Source organism: Labrus bergylta, chromosome 5, assembly GCF_963930695.1.
Source record: "Labrus bergylta chromosome 5, fLabBer1.1, whole genome shotgun sequence".
NCBI classification, from domain to species: Eukaryota; Metazoa; Chordata; class Actinopteri; order Labriformes; family Labridae; genus Labrus; species Labrus bergylta.
Window position 1 is genome coordinate 1,362,920 of NC_089199.1, and position 20,449 is coordinate 1,383,368.

The 20,449-nt window shown below is 41.5% G+C and overlaps 1 protein-coding gene across 2 annotated transcripts in view; it reads right to left on the reverse strand.

Annotated features, from left to right (window-relative positions):
- grm2a (glutamate receptor, metabotropic 2a) overlaps positions 1–20,449 on the reverse strand; it is a 30,618-nt gene that overhangs the window by 1,752 nt on the left and 8,417 nt on the right. For both annotated transcript variants that reach the window (XM_065954519.1, XM_020642107.3), the window contains 3 exons: positions 19,184–19,925; positions 7,387–8,224; positions 4,801–5,864 (listed from right to left, as the gene is read on the reverse strand). In XM_065954519.1, coding sequence (XP_065810591.1) covers positions 4,801–5,864; positions 7,387–8,224; positions 19,184–19,711 — 2,430 coding nt within the window. In that variant the 5' untranslated portion in view covers positions 19,712–19,925. The remainder of the gene's footprint in view (positions 1–4,800; positions 5,865–7,386; positions 8,225–19,183; positions 19,926–20,449) is intronic.

Here is a 20,449-nt window from a genome sequence, read left to right on the forward strand (position 1 = left end):
GAAATAAGACTTTGTTGACTGTTGAATTGGTAGCCTTTGTGATTCTGAGTTACTAACATGATAGATCATGACAAACGCTGTCTGCTGTAATGTTGTACTCTGCTATAGTCTAGCAGTGTGCTTTGTTAAGTATTCAGAACACCTAAGGTAGAGTGACATTGTGACTTCAAGTGATGTACTTTTTATCAGCGCTTGTGGAATGTCTCCAACCAGAATACATTTCCATAACTATTGTAAAAACACATTAAAACTTGTTTTCATAGTTTAATAGTTTAAAAACAGACTATTTCTGACTGAGACTGTACCGGGTGGTAGATCATGTTTTCATGGCATCTCACTGGATTTTATTATCTACAATCAATGTTGTATGTAACATTCTAGTGCAGCCCTAAACAGTATGTTTGAGTCATCTTAGTCAGAATTGGAGGTGGAAGCAGAAGCTTATTTTATTCAGAGAATGGTGAGTTACAAAATGCAAAGCTGTCTTGGTTGTTAGCAGTTAGCATACAGAGTTAACTTTTGCTGAGATGCCCCTTTGTGTTTTCACTGTTATGTAGGCAATGCTAAATGATGGCTTTGTATTGTGAGCTAATGTTATATTATTACTGACCTTAACTCCATGGGCCGATACTTAACATTAAATAGATCATCAACCAAAAGTAGACGACTGTGGACGACACTCTGATCTCTGACTTTATGGATTTGCAGAATTTATGTCCTCTTACAGACCAAATTATTACCCAATATCAAGAAAGTTTACAGAAACTGTATTTAAATTTCCCATATTATGCCCTTTTGGGGGTTCCTACTTTTGTACGTTCACAATAGCTAAAGTTTGAAAAAAGTGTCTGTTTTCATGTACTGCTCCTCCTTGCTCCCTCTACGCTCTGAGTCTGTCAGCTACGCTCTGTTGAGCCCACACTGTTAGACCCCACATGGGCCAAGTCTGCTCTGATTGGTCTGCCGATCTGCTCTGTCGTTATTGGTCAGTTGCTCGGCACGCTTCTCGGAAATTGCAACATGAGCTGCAGGGCTTGCCACAACGAGCCAATGGACTTAGATCAGTGATCTCACACTGACAATGACGCCGCACTGACAAATTTATATCGAGGGGGGCTAGAACCGAGCGTTACATGCAGCTAATGCTACAGATAACAACATGATATGTTAAACAACTAATTCAAGTAAGTTGTTTCTTTTCTTACCAAATAAATGTTTCCCTTGTTTCTGTATATTTGTATATATGGAATAACAGTTTATTCATTATAACATTAACTATACCAAGAGCACAGGGGCTTAATGTCCTCTGCTTACTGCAGAAATAGTTATGAGTAAAACTGGGAACATGCATAGAAATGACCAGTTAAGTGGTTTTAATAATTCACAACATGTTGCGTTGGAAGACCAGAGGACACTGCCTTTACTGTAATCATTTCTAGATGCTTCTTCTCTGGTGTGGAAAAATAGGGTGTAAAGTATAGCTACACTGTTTTCTGCTATTTCTTTCACTGTTTTTCTTTTTTACTGTGTTTGGATTTGAATATATTATTTTGTTTGATGAATACAGGACTTTTGACCATGTCTGCTGTATACAGTTAGCTTTTTTCCTCCAGAGGACCTAGCAGTGAAGATATGAGATTCCTCTTTTTATTAGATGTTGTGCTTTTAGTTTATTGAAAAGCTTTATTGGAACCAGCCACAACACCCTTTTGGTAATGCCAAATTGCATTGACTCCATCCATAAGTCATTTATTAATGAAGACATCACTTTGAACGTGAATGTGGAATTGTACTCTTAATCTCTTTTTCTAAGGTGTTATAATTTCAATAAAAATAATAACATTGGGTGATTTAAAATTAGTTGTAAAAATAAATCTGTAGGAGTGGGGGATGCTCAATTCTGATGGGAGATTTCCACTTCTTAGTTGAACTCATAGACTGTAAATATTAATGGACAAACTGTAACATTGCGCCCGCCTGGAAGTAAGGTCAGCTGTGCATCGTATTGTGAATAACGCTTATCTTCATCAAATCAAACAGATGAGTTATCCAAAAATTCAAACCCCGTACAGTATATGCCGATTGAGACATCAGCTAATCAGACCTTTTTGGATTTTTGAACCAGGCTGTAAACATGTTAATTTCTGATATAGAAACAGATCCTAAATCTGATTTTAAATATACATTAGCTTTTCAGTGGCTTGATTTTAGAGGAAAATAGTGGCTATGAAAATGGCTTATAAGGCTCTAAACTTCAGCAATCTATTGCAAAAACACAATGATGTTAGAATATGTTGAAGAGACTCAATGACAGAGAGAAAAATTAACTACGAAAGGAGGGTTTGCATTAAAGTAATGTGACAATCAGTGGTTCTAAGATTACTGTCTCTAGCTTTTAGTCTGTCCACACACAATTACTGTGACTTCTGTATTCAGCGGATGTTTAATCATTTGTGTTTGCTGCTGAGAAGAGATGACCAGTACTGGCATGTTAGGAGAGCCCGCGCCCTTAGGGTGCGGAGAACATCTTTAATATTTCATATGATAATCAAATGTGTTATTCATGGCTCACTAGACTGCATTTACATCAGTTTAACATTTCATGACAGACCACCATCAAATCTGTATTTGTTATTCAGCTGGAGGTTTGCATCAGGCTGTGACAACAATTTAAGAAAAACTTAGACAGTTGTGTAAAACTAGGAGAACAGTAGTAATATGTCTCTGCCTGTGAAGAACTAGAGACAATGTGCCAACTCAGTTGCTTCAGTAATTATTCATCGGTCAAAAGGGAGTTTAGTGCCTATCTGATGAGCCTGTTCTGGCTGTGAATTGCTCATGTTGCATGGGGGGCCTGGGGGAAAAGTTTCTCTGGGCCTGATGGGAGTCCCTGGACAGAGGGTACATCTGGGAATCAGCATCCCAGTAAATCACGCTCCATTCAACACAGGGACACACAGGGATGCACTGGGACGTTCAGTTCCCTTTAAGACCTCATTCTCCTGCCAGCCTTCTCCATGTTTCTGTGCAGGCAGCTGTGTCAGCTCTGTCTATTCTCCATACTGCCTTTCTCCCACTGCTCAATGTTCAACTCTTGTAGGAATATAACCCAACAACTCAGGCCAATCTTTTATCTGGAGTTAAGAACTAGAACATGAATTGTATTGTTGTCATTTATTCCTTTAACTGTATAGTACACATTGAAGACAAATCCTCCCATCTATCCTTCCATCCTTCCATCCATCCATCCATCCATCCATCCATCCATCCATCCATCCACTCATCTATCCATCCATCCAACCACCCACCCACCCACCCACCCATCTATCCATCCATCCATCCAGCCATCCACCCACCCATCTATCCTTCCATCTATCCATCCATCCATCCATCCATCCATCCATCCATCTATCCTTCCATCCACCCACCCACCCATCCAGCCATCCACCCACCCATCCAGCCATCCACCCACCATCTATCCTTCCATCAATCATCCATCATCTATCCATCCATCCATCCATCTTTCCATCCACCCATCTATCCATCCACCCACCCACCCATCCATCCACCCACCCATCTATCCTTCCATCAATCCAGCCATCTATCTATCCACCATCCATCCACCACCCACCCACCCATCTATCCTTCCATCCATCCATTCATCCATCATCTATCCATCCATCCACCCACCCATCTATCCATCCACCCATCCATCAATCCATCCATCCACCCACCCATCCACCCATCCATTATCTGTCTTTCCATCCATCCATCCATTCATCTATCCACCCATTCATCCATCCATCCATCCATCCATCCATCCATCTATAATTCCACCCACCCATCCACCCATCTATCCTTCCATCCATCCATCCATCCATCCATCCATCCATCTATCCTTCCATCTATCCATCCATCCATCCATCCATCCATCCATCCATCCATCCACCCACCCATCCATCCATCCACCCATCCATCTACCCATCTATCCATCCATCCATCCACCCATCTATCCATCCATCTATCCATCCACCCACCCATCCATCCATCCACCCATCCATCTACCCATCTATCCATCCATCCATCCACCCATCTATCCATCCATCCACCCACCCATCCATCCATCTATCCTTCCATCTATCCATCCATCCATCAATCCATCCATCCACCCACCCATCCACCCATCTATCCTTCCATCCATCCATCCATCCATCCATCCATCTATCCTTCCATCTATCCATCCATCCATCCATCCATCCATCCATCCACCCACCCATCCATCCATCCACCCATCCATCTACCCATCTATCCATCCATCCATCCACCCATCTATCCATCCATCCACCCACCCATCCATCCATCTATCCTTCCATCTATCCATCCATCCATCAATCCATCCATCCACCCACCCATCAATCCATCCATCCATCCATCCACCCATCTATCATCCATCCACCCACCCATCCACCCATCTATCCTTCCATCCATCCATCCATCCATCCATCCATCCATCCATCCACTCATCAGATAATTAAAAATAATTAAATCAAAGCAGTAGTAAAGATTATGACTATTACTAAGAGCCACAGGCAGCACAGATTCAGCTGACGACTGGATCAATGACAGTTTAAACATTTAAAATTCAAGTTTAACCCCCGAAGAAGTCGTTATTTGCTAGGATGTATTCTGCTCAGATAGCAAACCTAGTGCAAACTGAACAAATCATTATAAAAACAAATCGTAACCAAACCGTGTATTGAGCAAGGACAGTAGCAGGTATAACCTTGTGAATGAACTCACCCTGTAGTCACTGGCAGTAACGTAGAAAATAGGCTGGAATGCCAGCCAGATTATGCAGGTAGTGTACATGGTAAACCCGATGAACTTGGCCTCGTTAAAGTTCTCGGGGCATTTTCGGGTCTTGAAGGCATAAACCGTGCAGAGAATAATGAGAATGCAGTTGTATGTCAGGGACATGAGCATGCTGGAGTCCTTGCTGTTACACTTAAGGGTGACCACATCTCTTTTCTCTGGGCTCACTTCCTTTCTCACTCCTGGAGTCTCCACCAGCAGCCAAACCACCACCACAACCAGCTGGCAGGAGATCAGAGCACCACAGATGGCGACCTGTGAAGCCGGGCTGATGAAGCGCGGTCGCTGGGCTCCATCTTTAACCCCGCTAAAGATCCGTGCGATGCGATTGGTCTTGGTTAGGAGGGCTGAGTAGCACACAGCAAAGGATGTGCCTAAGCCCAGTCGGCGCAGCGTACAAACTGCGGTTGATGGCTTTGCTATGTAGATGAAAGTCATGCTATAACACATCAACACTCCCAGCAGGAGAATGTAGGAGAGTTCACGTCCACTGGCTTTCACAACGGGTGTCTCGTTGTGTTTAATGAAGAGGCCAATGACAAAGAGTGTGCACATCATCCCCAGACAGGAGATAGTGACGGGTCCAATGGCCCAGGCATCTTCCCAGCGGATGTATTCCTCAGGCAGATCGTAACAGCCTGTCAGGTTAGCAAGGGGCCACTGTCCAAATCTACAGTCAGCACAGGTGAACTCATCCTGCAAGTACTGGTAGGGCTGACAGGGGATACAGATCCAGCAGCACACATCTCCAGGCTGCATACTCTTCACCTCATTCTTCCTGCAGGGGTCACTACACTGGGAAGTCGGTGCAACCTGGCCATCCCAGGGGATCGAGCTGGTGTTCAGGGTGAGGCTCTGGGCCCAATAACCGACCTTGCGGTAAACATAGCGTCCGTCTTCTTTGTGGTAGTGGAAAATGTTGTAACGGCCAAGGCTGTCCCCGAAGGCATCAAAGCGGACTACATTCTCTGTGTCTGGTGGACGGAAAGGCGCTGAAAGGTGAAAAAGCAAGAAAATGTTATCAAAGAACAACTTGCAGATATCATTCATTTGGAAGTGCAACGAAACATCAAATGCAAAGGAAAAAGTGGAAATAATTAACCACTGTCTATTGTATTTACTAAAAGTGGACTTTGCACTCTGAAATAATATCAAACGTTTTTCTCTACTATAGGACAGTGTCATATTTCATTGGTCTTTTTGCGTATTGATGTGTCAAAGCTGCTTTTTAAATCTTGCAGTATAGACTGAACACTGACTGTGACAGGTCACAGGTGCTACTTGTCAATTTATATGATGGAGGCCACAGTGCGGGTCTGTTTACTTTGAAGGAAGATTATGGATTGAACACTTGAATGGTTTTCTCAAACTGTGGGCACACTTGATGCAACAATGGGCAATTGGCTTTGGTAAATTACAGCGAGAGAAAAGCTCTATTTTCAAAATTTGAGAATACACCCATCATTACCCAGTTCAAAAGAATTTAAAAGATTAGAAGTGCAAAAACTGTCCATACCTTAACAGGAAAAATATAAACTGAGGGACGCAACTGACTATTATTATATTGTAAACTAATCTGATGACCATTTTTTTGAAACTGAGAAATAAATTAGTCAATTACATTTTGTAATGATTCATTTTCCCCAAAATAATCAATTGATTGACCTGTCATTTTACTATCATCTTATATAATTCCTTAATAGTGTTATCATTCAACAGTAGCATACTCTTCAGTAGCATCTCATTAAAATGTGATCATCAATATTCCTTGTGATTCAGCTCAAATCTATTTGGAGTTGATATATTGTATTCCCATTGATATTTTTATGTGTAAGGGGTTTTATCGTATACTTGTTTTCTATTTATGGCATTGAAAAGTAATAATGAAAATTATTTTATTTTGACTTTTTTGTTTTTATTTTATCTCTCTGGAAGGTCCATATCTTACATGTAATTGTTTTAGCCCAAATCATGAAGAGCAAAAAGCCCAGTTGTGTGACTGTCTGCATCTGTCTCCCATCATGCAAATGTCAGTAATACTATAACACTCATTTATGGAAGTGAGAGCTTTAGAACTGATATGTCAATCAGAAGTGATTTGCTGATGCAAATACTATTGATTGAAACATGTTTTGTGTTGCAGCTTTGAGTAGACGAGCAGAAAAGTCATATTTGCTTGATCAGCATCTTCAGTGATGAAACCCTCTCTTCAGTCAGACTGAAATTAGGTTGCATAAACAAGTTAAGCAAATAGTTTAAGCTTTGCAAAGTGAATCATTACAAAGTCTATCTGCTGCTGCAGTGTAAAAAGATGTAAAATTACTCCAACACTAATTCAACATTTTATATGAATTAATCTAAATTGATATAACCTAGTTGCAGAGGAGGTGCAGATGGGGAAATGTGGTATGACATTAAAATAATGAGAAAAAAAGGATGCTTCTGTAAATTATTAAAAATCTATCCTGTAAATCATGTACAGGATTCGGCAATGTGAAATCTGATTAAACTCACCCTCAAACTTGACCTTGAGAATGTAGTCCCTGTAAAACTTTCTGCCATTGCCAGGTTTGAGAGCTTCACACACCTTGGTTGAGTTAGGGCATAAGGCCTGCCTCATGTTATGTAGGGCAGCGGCCATTGCATAGACAGCGTTTACGACAAACATGATCTTGGACTCTGGCTGAAACGGAACCTCCCGTAGCGAGTTTTTTCCACAGCCCAAATCGTGGAGGCTGCACTGGAACTGGTTCTCCCAAAACTCCCTGAACCAGGGATTCCTAGTGTTGTTGTACGGGTGCAGGCCAGTGAAGTAGTCATTAAACTGGGGAATCTGATAGGAAGCCAGTTCAATGGTGAAAGCCCCATCAGCCACAGCTTCACTGCCTCTAACCACACTCTCCTGTGCTCCCCATCCATCACTGGCCACCCATGTGAACGTGACATTCATGCGGTTTGCTGCCACCAGCAGTTCACGGGCATCTTCGCTGCGTGTGAACAAGATGACTACCTTGGCGTTGGACTTCTGCTGCAGGGAGCGGATCACGTTCTCGTAACTCCAGCGGCTCATGGAGCGGCTCACCTTGGCTGAAGTGGCAATGCAGATCTGTCTGGCACGAGCCTCTTGCTGGAAGGCATCAATTCCAGTTTCACCATAGTCCCCTTCTGATGCCACCGTTGACACGTATGTCCAGTTGAAGTAACGCAGGATCTCTGCCATGGCCTTGGCCTGATAGAAGTCAGGGGGCACGGTGCGGGCAAAGTAGTCATAGCGGCTCTTATCGCTGAGTTTTGCACTGGTTGAAGCATAGCTGATCTGAGGAATTTGGAAGAGTCGTAACAGGTTTGCCACCTGGAGTGAGTAAAAGACAACATAATGAGTATTTGCTACATTAACCAGTCATCACACAATATTCAGGGTAATTTGGGCATTAAGATACATCCTATAATGATGTAGTAATTGGAAAACTGGTTATTAATTAATTGCACTTCACACTGAAAACATACACCTGTCAAATGCTCAACATTAAATAAATTAACTTAACTGTCTACACTTCATGGTAATTCCCCTGCCGATGCAATTAGTCTCACCCCATTCATTCTCATTTCTTCTCTGAATTCCTGCTGGGCCTTTCACAACTGAACTCTCCTGCTGACTGGTGAATTCATCAATTGAGAGGAATCCTGCCTACCTCATCTTCTCATATCTGGGACGCTGTCATCAATGGTAACCAAAAACTCTGTATGCACGACATGTGAGTGCTTACAGTTGATGTCAGAATGGATATAGTATGCTGTACTACAAAAATGCAATACATTTCAGAAACTTTTTGCTCTGCTTAGGAGAGAAGTAGACAGGGAGAGACAGATTGGGGGTTGAGGGCAGGGGTATGGAAGTGAAAGGGAGTCAAAGTATCAAAGAATCTTGAAACTTTGGGTTTCCTGTGTAATAGGTTTTGTCAGTGTTGTGACACTGCGTGCAGTGTGCAGAAGCAGCTACTGACGAGCTGATGCTTGAGGCACTTCTGTGGATGCCTAAGGGGAGCGAGTCCAATCTGTCAAAAGGATGCCAACCTAAATCTGGTTGAGTCTAATGCTGGCACTCACACCGGCACACTCGTGGCGCAACATCTTGAATGCCAATGAGTCATGCCTGGAGTCGGCAGAGAGGAAACTCACATTCAAACACATTCACTGAGTTTCAGTTCTCATCCCTTTATTGTCAAGTACTTTTAGTGTGATACCAAAAGCATAAAAGTAGGTAATTGCATCTTCTTTCCTTAACACTTGTTTAAATGGATTTCCAACAAATGATGCAATTGTTGCTGCTGTCCCAGTTCAACCAGATGTTGAATATGAAATATTATTATTAGTCTGGTGTTTGGTCATTTAAAGGCTTTATATGTGATTTTTTGATCCAGCAGATGTCGCCCTTGAGCACCAGCATGAAACCAAAACAACTCGCACTGCATTGTTGTGTTAGCATGCTAATGTTAGCAATCTTTATTATGCTTGTATCTTCACACTGCATGTAAATTTACCTGAAATGAGCGTGATCTAGAAACACAGTTAAGCAGTGAGTACAGTATGTTATTCTTCTTTTCTCTAGTCCCTCAATTAAACAACTTTTATACATGAGGGGAGGAGTCAGCTGGCTGTCCTGGCGATGTAAACAAAGTGAAGATAGGACTCGGAAAACTCGGAAAACATCACAGACAGTGGGACTCGTCATTACTCACAGAGTTATTTTCAGAGGATATACTTGATTTCTATTACATTTAAGTGTGAACAAATCAAATATAAAGCCTTTAAAGAGTTCCTTCAGGCAGTGAGTCTTTACTTTGCTTTTTTGTTCAGATACAGTCTTACAGTGAACATACGTCAAACACAGGCCAACAGCACCATTAAGACAACCAGACTGGTCAGGTCAAATGGTTTGTACGCTAACTGGAAAAGCAAACAATAAACTAAGAAATTACAAAAAATCCGACTGTGCATCTATGGATGATTGGCTGTGTGTTATTCTGCAGGTTAGTTCAGATATTTACATTTATTGTTATTGTCTCTGACATTCTCCTTTCTGCTGTTTAATTGCAAATGTATGTACGGTACGGTGTGGATGACTGTAAAAATCAAACTGCCATGTGGGGACAAATAAAGTTGTCCGAATCTGATTAAATATGTCTACTGGAGATTTTCAGTAAAACTAGATTTATTGGAATTAGTGAGAGAACCAATCAAGAGCAACTTGACTTGAATTATTATTGCTACCCAAAAATTCCCCAGTTCCACATAAAAGCTATTTCTGACCTGTCTCTGGTGTAGCTTGAGAAAAACAACATTAACATCTAGATTGTTGAAACACATGAGTGAGAATTTCATATCAGTTCAGAGGTTGGTTTCCCTTGAGGTGTCTCGGTCAGCTGGAGAAATCCATGATTATGCTGACGGGCTAATAATCACATTTCTACTTAGACTCATCTCCCTCCTTGAACTGTCTTGACAGCCTTTCTTAACATTGAAACAGCTGGCAGCCGTGTGCTTGCTCTCTTGGATAGTAATCAAAGTAAGATTCAAAGCAGCAAGTGGCACATAAACACCCTCTGATGAATCATTGTTACTCAATTTTTTTTTTTAAAGCAATGCCCCCTTTAAAAAATCCTCCCTTCAAGATGACTTCACAAATACATATAAACTCCTTCCACAATAAAAGATTCTAAAGATGTTTAATGATTTCAATGGGTTATTCATGGGTTTAATTTAGTGAACCCTGAGTGAACCGACACATGTCAAGAATATATGTATGGCTGCATACACGTGTTACATTCTGCATCATTCTATATCTATCTATCTATCTATCTATCTATCTATCTATCTATCTGTCTGTCTAACCAATGAGCTGAGAATTTAGTTGGATGAAGCTACAGTTTGCAAACTGAAAGCTGCTAAAACAATCACATTTATTTTCCCCGACCGTTCTGTTCAGTACGTTCAGTACACAAATCACTCACTGACTGTATGACTGAGAGGGAGAGAGAGACTCGGAGCTCTCGTTCAGTCAGTCAGTGATTCACGTCAGAGCTCTCGTTCAGTTCATTCAGTGAACGAACTGAACGAGAGCTCCGCTCTTCCTCTCAGTGCGAGTCACCAGCCTCAGTCACACACACACACACACACACACACACACACACTGTACTGACTGAAACACGGTCGTTAGTAGATGTTAAAACAGCTGAGTGAAATTGAGTTGGATATAAAAGCCGTTTGTAAACTGACAGCAGCTATAAAAAGCACATACATTTTCACGACACCTAAATGTTGAATAATATATTTTCTACTTCCTCAATTTTGGAGACATGAGAGGGAGAAGTAGGGGCGGGCTTTAGTGAAACAGAGCTCCCGACCGACTCCGTCCTGTTGATTCAGTCAGTACGTATCACTGACATGAAAGGGAGAGGGAGGGCGGGCTTTGAGCGACTCTTACGGTCTAGAGAGAGACACGAGACGGGAGAGAGGAGAGCGCAACTGAAGTTGAAAAATGAACAACTCTTTTCAGTAAGTGATTCAGTTCAGTTCGTTCATCCAGATGATTCGTTCGTTTTGAACGAATCGTTCATGACCGACACATCACTAGTTCAGAAGATTAAAAGCTGTGATGGCTTGATGGGAAATAGGACTGAAGTATTTGAAGCTATAGTCTGACATGGACTTGAGGATGATTGGTGATATTATTGCTGACTGAACAGTGTTTGTAGTTTTTTCAAGTCAGGTAATTATTAAATATCATATTCAAGCCCATCCCAATTATAGCCCAGTCCCTTTTACTAGCCTGGTGTTGCTACAATTTTACAATTCTGCAGTTCATTCAGCAGACGCTTACAGCGACATACACCAAGGTGTAAGTACATGCTGCACTGTTTTGCTATTTAAAGGCAGGTCTCCATTTGAGGTCCCTATGCATTAAGGTTTGAAATAGTTTGTAGATCAAAAATAAGGAAAAAAAGAAGCAAGACTCAAAAAATAAAGAAACTTAAATATGTGGGAAAGAGAGAATAATCTGTGACCGGAGGGACAGGAAGGATTCTGCTGCTTGTGCTGGCTTTAGAAATATAATGTAATATGAAATAAATGTTTTTCTATCTGTAATGCTAAGAATGGGAGCTATAACATATACTTCAAGCAACAGCACTCGTTGGTCATAGACTTTTTTTAGACTTAGACTTTACTTTATTTCATTTAATAACAGTGCAGCAGGTTGGCATAGATAGGTACATCTTATTTTTTCACGCAGTGAAAGATTCTTTCTGGTGTCTTTCCCATCTTTGCTGTACACAAGTTTTGTTTGTACATAAGACCCCTCTCATATCTACACTTGATTAAATAAAGGCTGGCTCATTGTATAGACTGAAGTTAATAAAAGCCTGGGCTATTAATTGAAGTTTTACGGTACTGTGATATAGATTTCTGGTCACTCTAACAAGTGTGGACAAGCGTCTTAAAGGTGGTTTGAAAAGCTAAGAAGGCTTCAGCTGCAGGGTCTTAACTATCTTTGTGCGTTAAGCCTGTCTAGACATTAACATCCATAATAGAGATATCAGTGGGTGATCTACGTGTAAATTAATGTGGCAGCTTTAGTTTTCTTTTATGAGGTTGCAGGTTTTAATGCCATACTCAATCAGAGTGTGAAATATTTTCTTTGGGGTTCTTTGTCTGTATACAGATGCATCATTATATGTTATATTACATTTCACATCTTGTTGGCTCACATTTTGTCCCCACACAGGTACTGATGTAAAAGAGAAAGTAAGGTTATTCATCCATTCTACTGAGATTGGACTATGCCTGTGGTGGTGAATGAGTAATTTCCCTGCAGGGTATTGAAGGCTGCACTATGCCAGTGTGGTAATCCACTCACATGTGGCTTAAGGATGTTTTACAGAACAGTGCAAATATGTCACCCATACAATGGACTTATTGGGAATCATTACATAGATGTATTTATGGCTAAGCCAAGACCCTTCTACCTGCCAAAGTCTTTAAGTGACACGCTGTGAGTGTGGAGCCCACCATCATCATTTCATAAACTCTTTTCACCACATTCTTCCTTTCAACTGTGTAAAAGCATGATGTTTGTAATTTGTCAACATCAAAAAGACTAGAGGAGAAGAAGAGCTTGAGGTGTAGGTGACATGAAGATGAGCCAAAACAAATGTGCAGAGCATCAGCGGCTGCCGTGTGGCAAGTTCATATCTTGCAGACATGACACATCCTTGGAGGGTGTGGTGTCTTCCTGCTCCCAGCTGAGGGTGAATAGCCCATATTATCAGTTCAGTGTGGGCCTATCACATATCCGCATCAACTACTATGGTATCCCACTCATATTTAACCAAACATATAATCATGAAAATAATACTTGGGGTCAATAATGAAAGATTTCATCACGTAGTTATACCCTCAGCATTATCACTGAGCAGGGAGTTGTCTTCAATAATTGGTTATCAATGCATGATTGTGTGACGTATTCTTTGATAATTATGTTTTTTAAGAAATCTGCCCTCTGAGCACTTTACATTGTCACACTGAACCAAAATTGATGCACACTTCTCAGAGAAAAGGTCTACTTTTTACTCCAGCTCAAAATTGCTGTATCGGCCCCCATACGGATAATCTGTGTGTTATCCTCTAAAATTTGACATTACTACTGCAGTTACATGATACTGATTTATGTATCAGCATGTATTTTAGTCTATTACTCATATTATTTTAATATTTTACTGTACTAAGTTACTCCTTTAAGCCTTCCTCATTTTAGGGAAAAGAAGTAAAAGGAAGAAAGTATACAAATACAGACTTTCGGAGCGGATGCACAGGAGAGTAGATATACTGGACGGACTTCTCGAATCTGATTCCACCCTGTAAGAAATGCTACTTGAATGTAAAGCAGGTCCACACCTGAGTTTCTAGCCCTGTGGTTTGGCTTACAGTGTCTCACTTTCAGCGATAGGGATCATTCTGCATCAGACAGCACCTTATTTAATTAATAGAATTAAGAAGTGGCCTTGAGTGGCTTTGCACCGTAGGTTCTGTTCCTGAGCCGATTACTGTAAAAGTGGTTTCCTCCCAAGCAACAAGAGCACGCAGAACCTGGTAGCTGAATTTGACACAGATACACCGGGTAACAGGATTGTTCTTTTCAGCTGTCGTATTCTGTTTCCATAGAGATACCCCGAAGGCGCCAGCCAACACCATGAGCCAGAATAATTCAGACTGCCCATGTGAAATGTCAAAATACACTTGTATAATATAGTGTAAAAGCTCAATATACATGAGAGCAAATTTGATTAGAAATGTGCAGCTCTCTAAAATGCCAGAAAAATGTACTTGTATAGTAGATCCAAAATGAAGTAGAGTTTAAAATACACTTTGGTGTTTTGGAGATGCAGCACAGCTTCAGCACATTTCATTCACTGCACTTCTTTGGATTTGTTTCTGCTTAACACACTGTTGAATACAGGAGAAGTAAAAAGATAAAGAAAGTGAGAAGAGACACAGACACAGACAAATCATCAAATAACAAACACTGACACTAGGACTGAGCCAGCGTCCTGGTCCAGGAAATATCAGGTCTACTTTGTAGAGATGTCGTGATTTTTTCTACATGAAAAGCCCATCTGCTCGTCCCAGAGGACTGTCTCAGTGTGCCTCTACAGAAATAACACTGTATTCCCTGAGCAGCAGTCCTTATCCCCACCCAATATCACACATATATGGCCCACTGCAGCTCTCTGAAACACAAACACTAAAGCCTACACACTAAAACAGCCACGCACATTGACATACAGCGCACGCATGGTGTATGCACCAGATCATTATTACTTTATTTCTTATGATTTAGTTGCTTGGCAACAGCTTTAACAGGGTGAAAATATGAACTGTAAGATACCTAGAGGAAGGATGTTTTTTGATCTGGTTCTGTCCCATCATCCTGCAGGATAAAAAGAACCTGCTTTATGTTGAAATAGTCTTTCATGCAACCATTCAGACTGCAGCAAATGTTAGGATATTCATTTACAATGTCAGTCATTCAGCTTTGGTTTGGACTTGCTTCTATTTACTTAATCTCTTTCTTTCGTGACGAACTGCATCAACATCTCTCTACAATTGCTTTTTGCATAACTTCTTAAGTTTTCTAAAAGTCCACACACTATTCATTTAGTCAAACTGAACTGGGATCCAACAGACTTTCCACCATGCTGTGATGGTTTCCTTAAACCTGTTCATATATTGGGTTCGTGCAATGGACATGATAAATATCTCAACTGCACAAATAGTGGGTTCTGCCATGCCGCTGAATAATCCAATCACGTGAATAATTTACACTTTTTGAAGCATGTTCTGTAGTTTTAACCATGAATAATGCATTTCCACTGCATGGTTTTACGATACGTTTCATCCTTATTGTTCTTGCTGCGGTTAATTCCGTCATGTGTGTATCCATGTTTAAATCCTTTGTATGACTCATGTGTGCTCCAGAGATTGGCACTGTCTACCATGCAGATGAAGGAAATTCTATAAATACGACTGATTCTGGACGGAGAAAAAAGAAATCTGAGCTCACTGATATCTCCTTCATGTACCTTATTATGCCGCGAGTGTTTGTATAAGGATCTATATTTTTAAATTCAAGCATGCATCCTTGTGTCTCTAGCTTAATTGATAAAAAATAAATAACCACACCTCAGACAGCGCACTTAAATATTAAAATGAACTTGCTGAGGTATCATTACAAAATAACAACTTCCATCTGTAAACCCTGAAACAACGCAGGTTTCCACCTTCACACTGTGAGATATCAGAGTAGGTATCTTTTCATTGTTGGCAGATTGATTCCAGAAAGTTCCTCTGTCTGTGTTTCAGGCCCTGGAATAGTTCAGTGAGCGTCTGAGTAGTTAACATTCCAGAGGTGTTGTTTTTCTAATGCGCCCTGGTGATTCTGCTGTTTCTCCTCAGGGATGCTCTTTTATCAACTGAGTTATACTTAGCAACACAGACTGCTGCCGGGAAAACAAAAGTGAAAGTTCCTTCCATGTATTAATCAGAAGCCAGCCCTGAGGGTAGATGTTCCTTGGCTGTAATTGTGGAATATAATACATCTCTGATTAACACACACCTGTAGGACTCTGAGGAGACGGCTAATGTTCCCCATTAGGAAGCTGCAATATCCAGAAACCTCATATATTGGATGGAGATTGGTGCAGGATTGCTTTTCAGTGCATAGCATCTTACACAAGAGAAGTGAATGTATCTTGTCAGTGCTCAGCTCTTCACACATGAATGAAGATTCTGAATTTACTGAACATGTCATCCTAAGGTCATTACTCACCTTGTACTGATAACCTGCTACCACAGGGAGGAACCCCATAAATAGTAGTTTCATTCAAAGTGTGCAGATGACATCAAAGACTAGTCTGTGACTGTTAAAGATACTGTGCATTAGCAAAATGCTTTTACGCGATGCCATGTGCCTCACTCCATCCCCCCCAACCCCCCCCATGATAATATCTGCCTGTCAATGTCTCTGTGATTCTGGGAAACATGATCTCGCATTGGATCCCTCTACATCCTCTATGAGCTGCAACACCTCTGCCAGGCCACCAGACAAGCATCAGACCCCAGCCTGCGAGAGTGTGGTAGAACTTCGCCTCCACACTTCTACTCAATCTGTGGCCATGTGATGGCAGTACAGCCGGGCCTGCAGCCAGATCCGCCCCCATCTCTGCGATTGTCACAATCAGCAGCACAGCAACACGCTCCTTCATTGTGACAGATTTAGACAGCACTCTGCGTTCTCACCACCTGTCATTTCTCAACGTTCTACCACGTCGCCATGGCGATAAGGATCTTGAAACTAATAGCGTTAGTTGTCCTGTAACTACCATCCCTTTGGGGTGAAAAACACGTCTTACCACCTGCGGCTTACACAGAAGGGCAGGCAGGGTGGCCTTTCACACAGTTGTACTGGTTCACTCAAAGGTCTGACTGGCTGGACTTTATGCACAAACCGGCAACTAACAAGGAAATAAACATTGTGTGGAGATGGGATCTGTTTAACAATCATACAGCCAACCATTTCCCTAATGCACACCAATGTTTGATACATATGTTGGACAACATTTGCTCTGAAAACACTGCATTACCATCTAGAGGGTTGTTCACTGTGAGAAAGCACAAAGTGTCCTGTGATGTGCTTCCGCTGATGAGGATGATTCAGTGAAAAGCTAGGACAGACCTCCGACCTCAAGCTTGTAATAGTATATCCATAAATTACCACAAGACAAGGGTGCTGTCTAAGGAGCCCCAGATTCAGGGGTTCACTGGAATTAGGGCTCGTTTATCAAACCACTTTATTTCCAAACTGTCCTTTTCACCAGCAGTCCCAATATAGATGCTCTGAATTCTCCTCCTGCTTCCCAGGAGCTCTCCACCTGTTTAATGGATTGTTGTATGCTACAGTATTTTTGTTGTGTCAGCGATGAGACCAGGCATCTGTTTTAAAAACTGTAGCTGTAGTACTATCAGGGAATACAAAAGCAAACATACTTTTGACGGAGGGAATTACGCATTGAAATAAAAGGTGTAATCATTTCTGATCAAGACATTGTAATCTTGTCTACAAAATATGGACACGGTCTGACAACACATATAAATACTGACACAGCTTTTCATTTTGATGAATTTATTGTTTGGCAGTTGTCCTTAAGTTGGTAAAGCTGTTTACAGCAGACTGTCCCTGCCTGGTGTTCCTGAAATATCTACGGTTTATCAATGATCCTGAACCAATAATTGTTTGTATATGGGCAGCAGAAGCGTGTTATTCTCTTCAAATAGACATCTGGACCATGAGACATGTGTATCTCTGGAGTGAGTTGAACTGTACCCTTCACCCTTAGGCAGCAGACACACTCCTCCGGCTGACTGAGCTGGGATGATGAGGTGCAGTTAATGCTTTGAGGCATGTATATTTGTGGATATTTACAAAAACTAAGCTCCATGTGACACCTTGTCACTTTTCAACAATGACTTGAAATGACACTGACATGGCAGCCACATTACAGCACGAGATTTCAGAGACACAATTAGCTGAGGTTTCATCGTATCAGCCTGAACGAGCCGAAAGCTGCTGCTGCTGAAAGTAATCATGCCGTCACTAGTCATCCTGTCAGCCTGCCCTGAGTGCAACATCTGTAGCACGTCTGCCTCTGACAGGGCCGCTGCTGAAGTGTGAATTACCAGGATAGAGAAGGAGATCGTCTAAATTAGATCAGCCAAGCGGAAGGGGGTATAGGTAAACAGATCCCTGTTGCAGAACTGATACTCATTAAGTCCCTGTGTTAACATCTTGCAAGGGGTAATTGCATACGGTACTTAAGTTTAAATGCACATTTATATGTCCATCCATCATGCTCTAACACTGTACTCCCTCCCCTCTCGCTGGTTCCCTCTCAAACTCCAAATAGCTGCTGATAGTTAAACACACTGGGTTTCAAACCGGCCACTACACCCTCTCCCTACCCTACCCCTTCGTTTACGCGTCCTCGCCGAGGGTCCGCCATCCCAAACCAATTAGCGGGGAGTGGTAGTGGGTTATAAAACCCTCCACCAGTGAGTGTGCATCGATGCCGACTTTCGGATCACATGCAACATGTCTATTGTGTCCGGCATGGATGAAGCAACCTGTGAGTTCAAACACTGCTCTAACTAAGATAGACATTTAATATCCTCATACAGACGTTAACAACTTCAAATGTGTACTGAGGATCAAATATATGTATTTATTGTAAAGTGTTTTATATTAACAGGGACTGTTGCAAAAACAAAAGAATATTGAATCATGTTGCAGACAACTTTTTGCTGTTAATATTTATTTCTTATTTTTCTATTTTTGATGTCTTTGTGAAATCTCAATTCAACAATAAAAAATACACTTTTTGCTGCTCTGATGTTCAACAATAGTCTCCTTGTCTTTGCATTAATTTAGACACCCTGTTCTAAAAATTACAATAAATTAACTGAAATTATAAATTACAATAAACAATGTAGGCTCAATCTAATAGTTTTATTATAAGTCTACACTAATATAACTAAAGAAGAAGAATAATCTAGGCTACATAAATATTTTTACAGAATGCATTAGCTACAAAAAAAAAGCTGTTCCCTTAAGATGCTGCTGAGTAACCATGGTGATGATAGTAAATGGAAATTCATTATTTTTTTTTTTGTAGGGTGACGACGTGTTGTAATTAGCTCCTACCTGTATGGAGACGTCACTGTAGGAGCCTCCGATGACACCTGAGATAGCCAAAGGGACGTCATCATGGATGGCATAGGAGCCATCAGGGCACGTGTACTCACTGTCATCCACTTTGGTGAGCGAGGCCCGGACAAACTCCAAAGACTGCTCCAGTGCGTAGGTGTCCTTAGAGCAAGTGTCCAATATATGAGCCCCAAGTTTGATCCCTGGCAGGATGTGTTCATCCTTGTTGATTTCATCAAGTGCCATCAGCATGGCCTCCAGTCTCTGGATCCCTCTCTGTGCATTGATCTTCCCACAGTCCTCTACCCCCTCCCCCTTCTGGTGCACGGGGAACAGGCCGCCGATCATCAAATCTCCGTCCAGTGTGATCTCCCTCTTGGAGTCAGTGTTATAACCCACCACAGGCAGACCATAGGGAGCATGGGCAAAGAGCAACAAACACACGCACAGCAGGCTGAGGTGGGACAGCCAAAGGGGTTGGGGCACAGGGCGCACCCCCAAAACAGGGGATCTCCCCAATGACATATCCCTGGGCAGAGCGAGGTCAGAATCCCCGCCTTTGTTTTTCTGGTCAGCGTCTACTCAGTCTTTGATGATGGCGGCTCTGAAGAATAGAACAGTGAGGCAGAGCAGCACCAGCTCTCAAAGCACCAGTGTTTTTATTCTTTCAGAGGCCATTTACAGCACCAGGGCCATCGTCTATGTCCGTCTCTTTTTTAGGGTTTTCCTGGATTAAAGCCTGTAGATCAAACAGAGAAAGTCAGTCAAAGCCTTTGAGCTGGAGGACAATGATGCCTTTGTCTCACATACATAGTGACTACCAGGGACAGACTAATCCCATGGATTCACATCTAAACAAGTCTAAAAATATGTGTTTCCTTTAAGGCTTACTAATCATATAATGTGCAGAAAGAGAGATTTATGGCTCATTTTTAGAAATTGTTTTAACATTCTCTAATCTGTGAGATCAAACATCACAACAGTTTCATCAGACATCAAAACTCTTTTGCATGCAGCAAGAGGTCATAATTCACGCTTCATGTAAAGCCATATAAAGAGTATTTACCACAAAATGTGTTTCCTAGTTCATCACTGTCAGCTGTCAGAGACCACAAACATCCCATGTTATGGATATTTATGGACTATACACATTTGTCTGACCCATTTTTGTAACTGATTGGACAACGAGGCTTGTGACACTCAAATGATGAGAGAAAGTTAGGGAGTTTGAAAGAGTTTGACAGTTTCACTGAGTTTGACAGT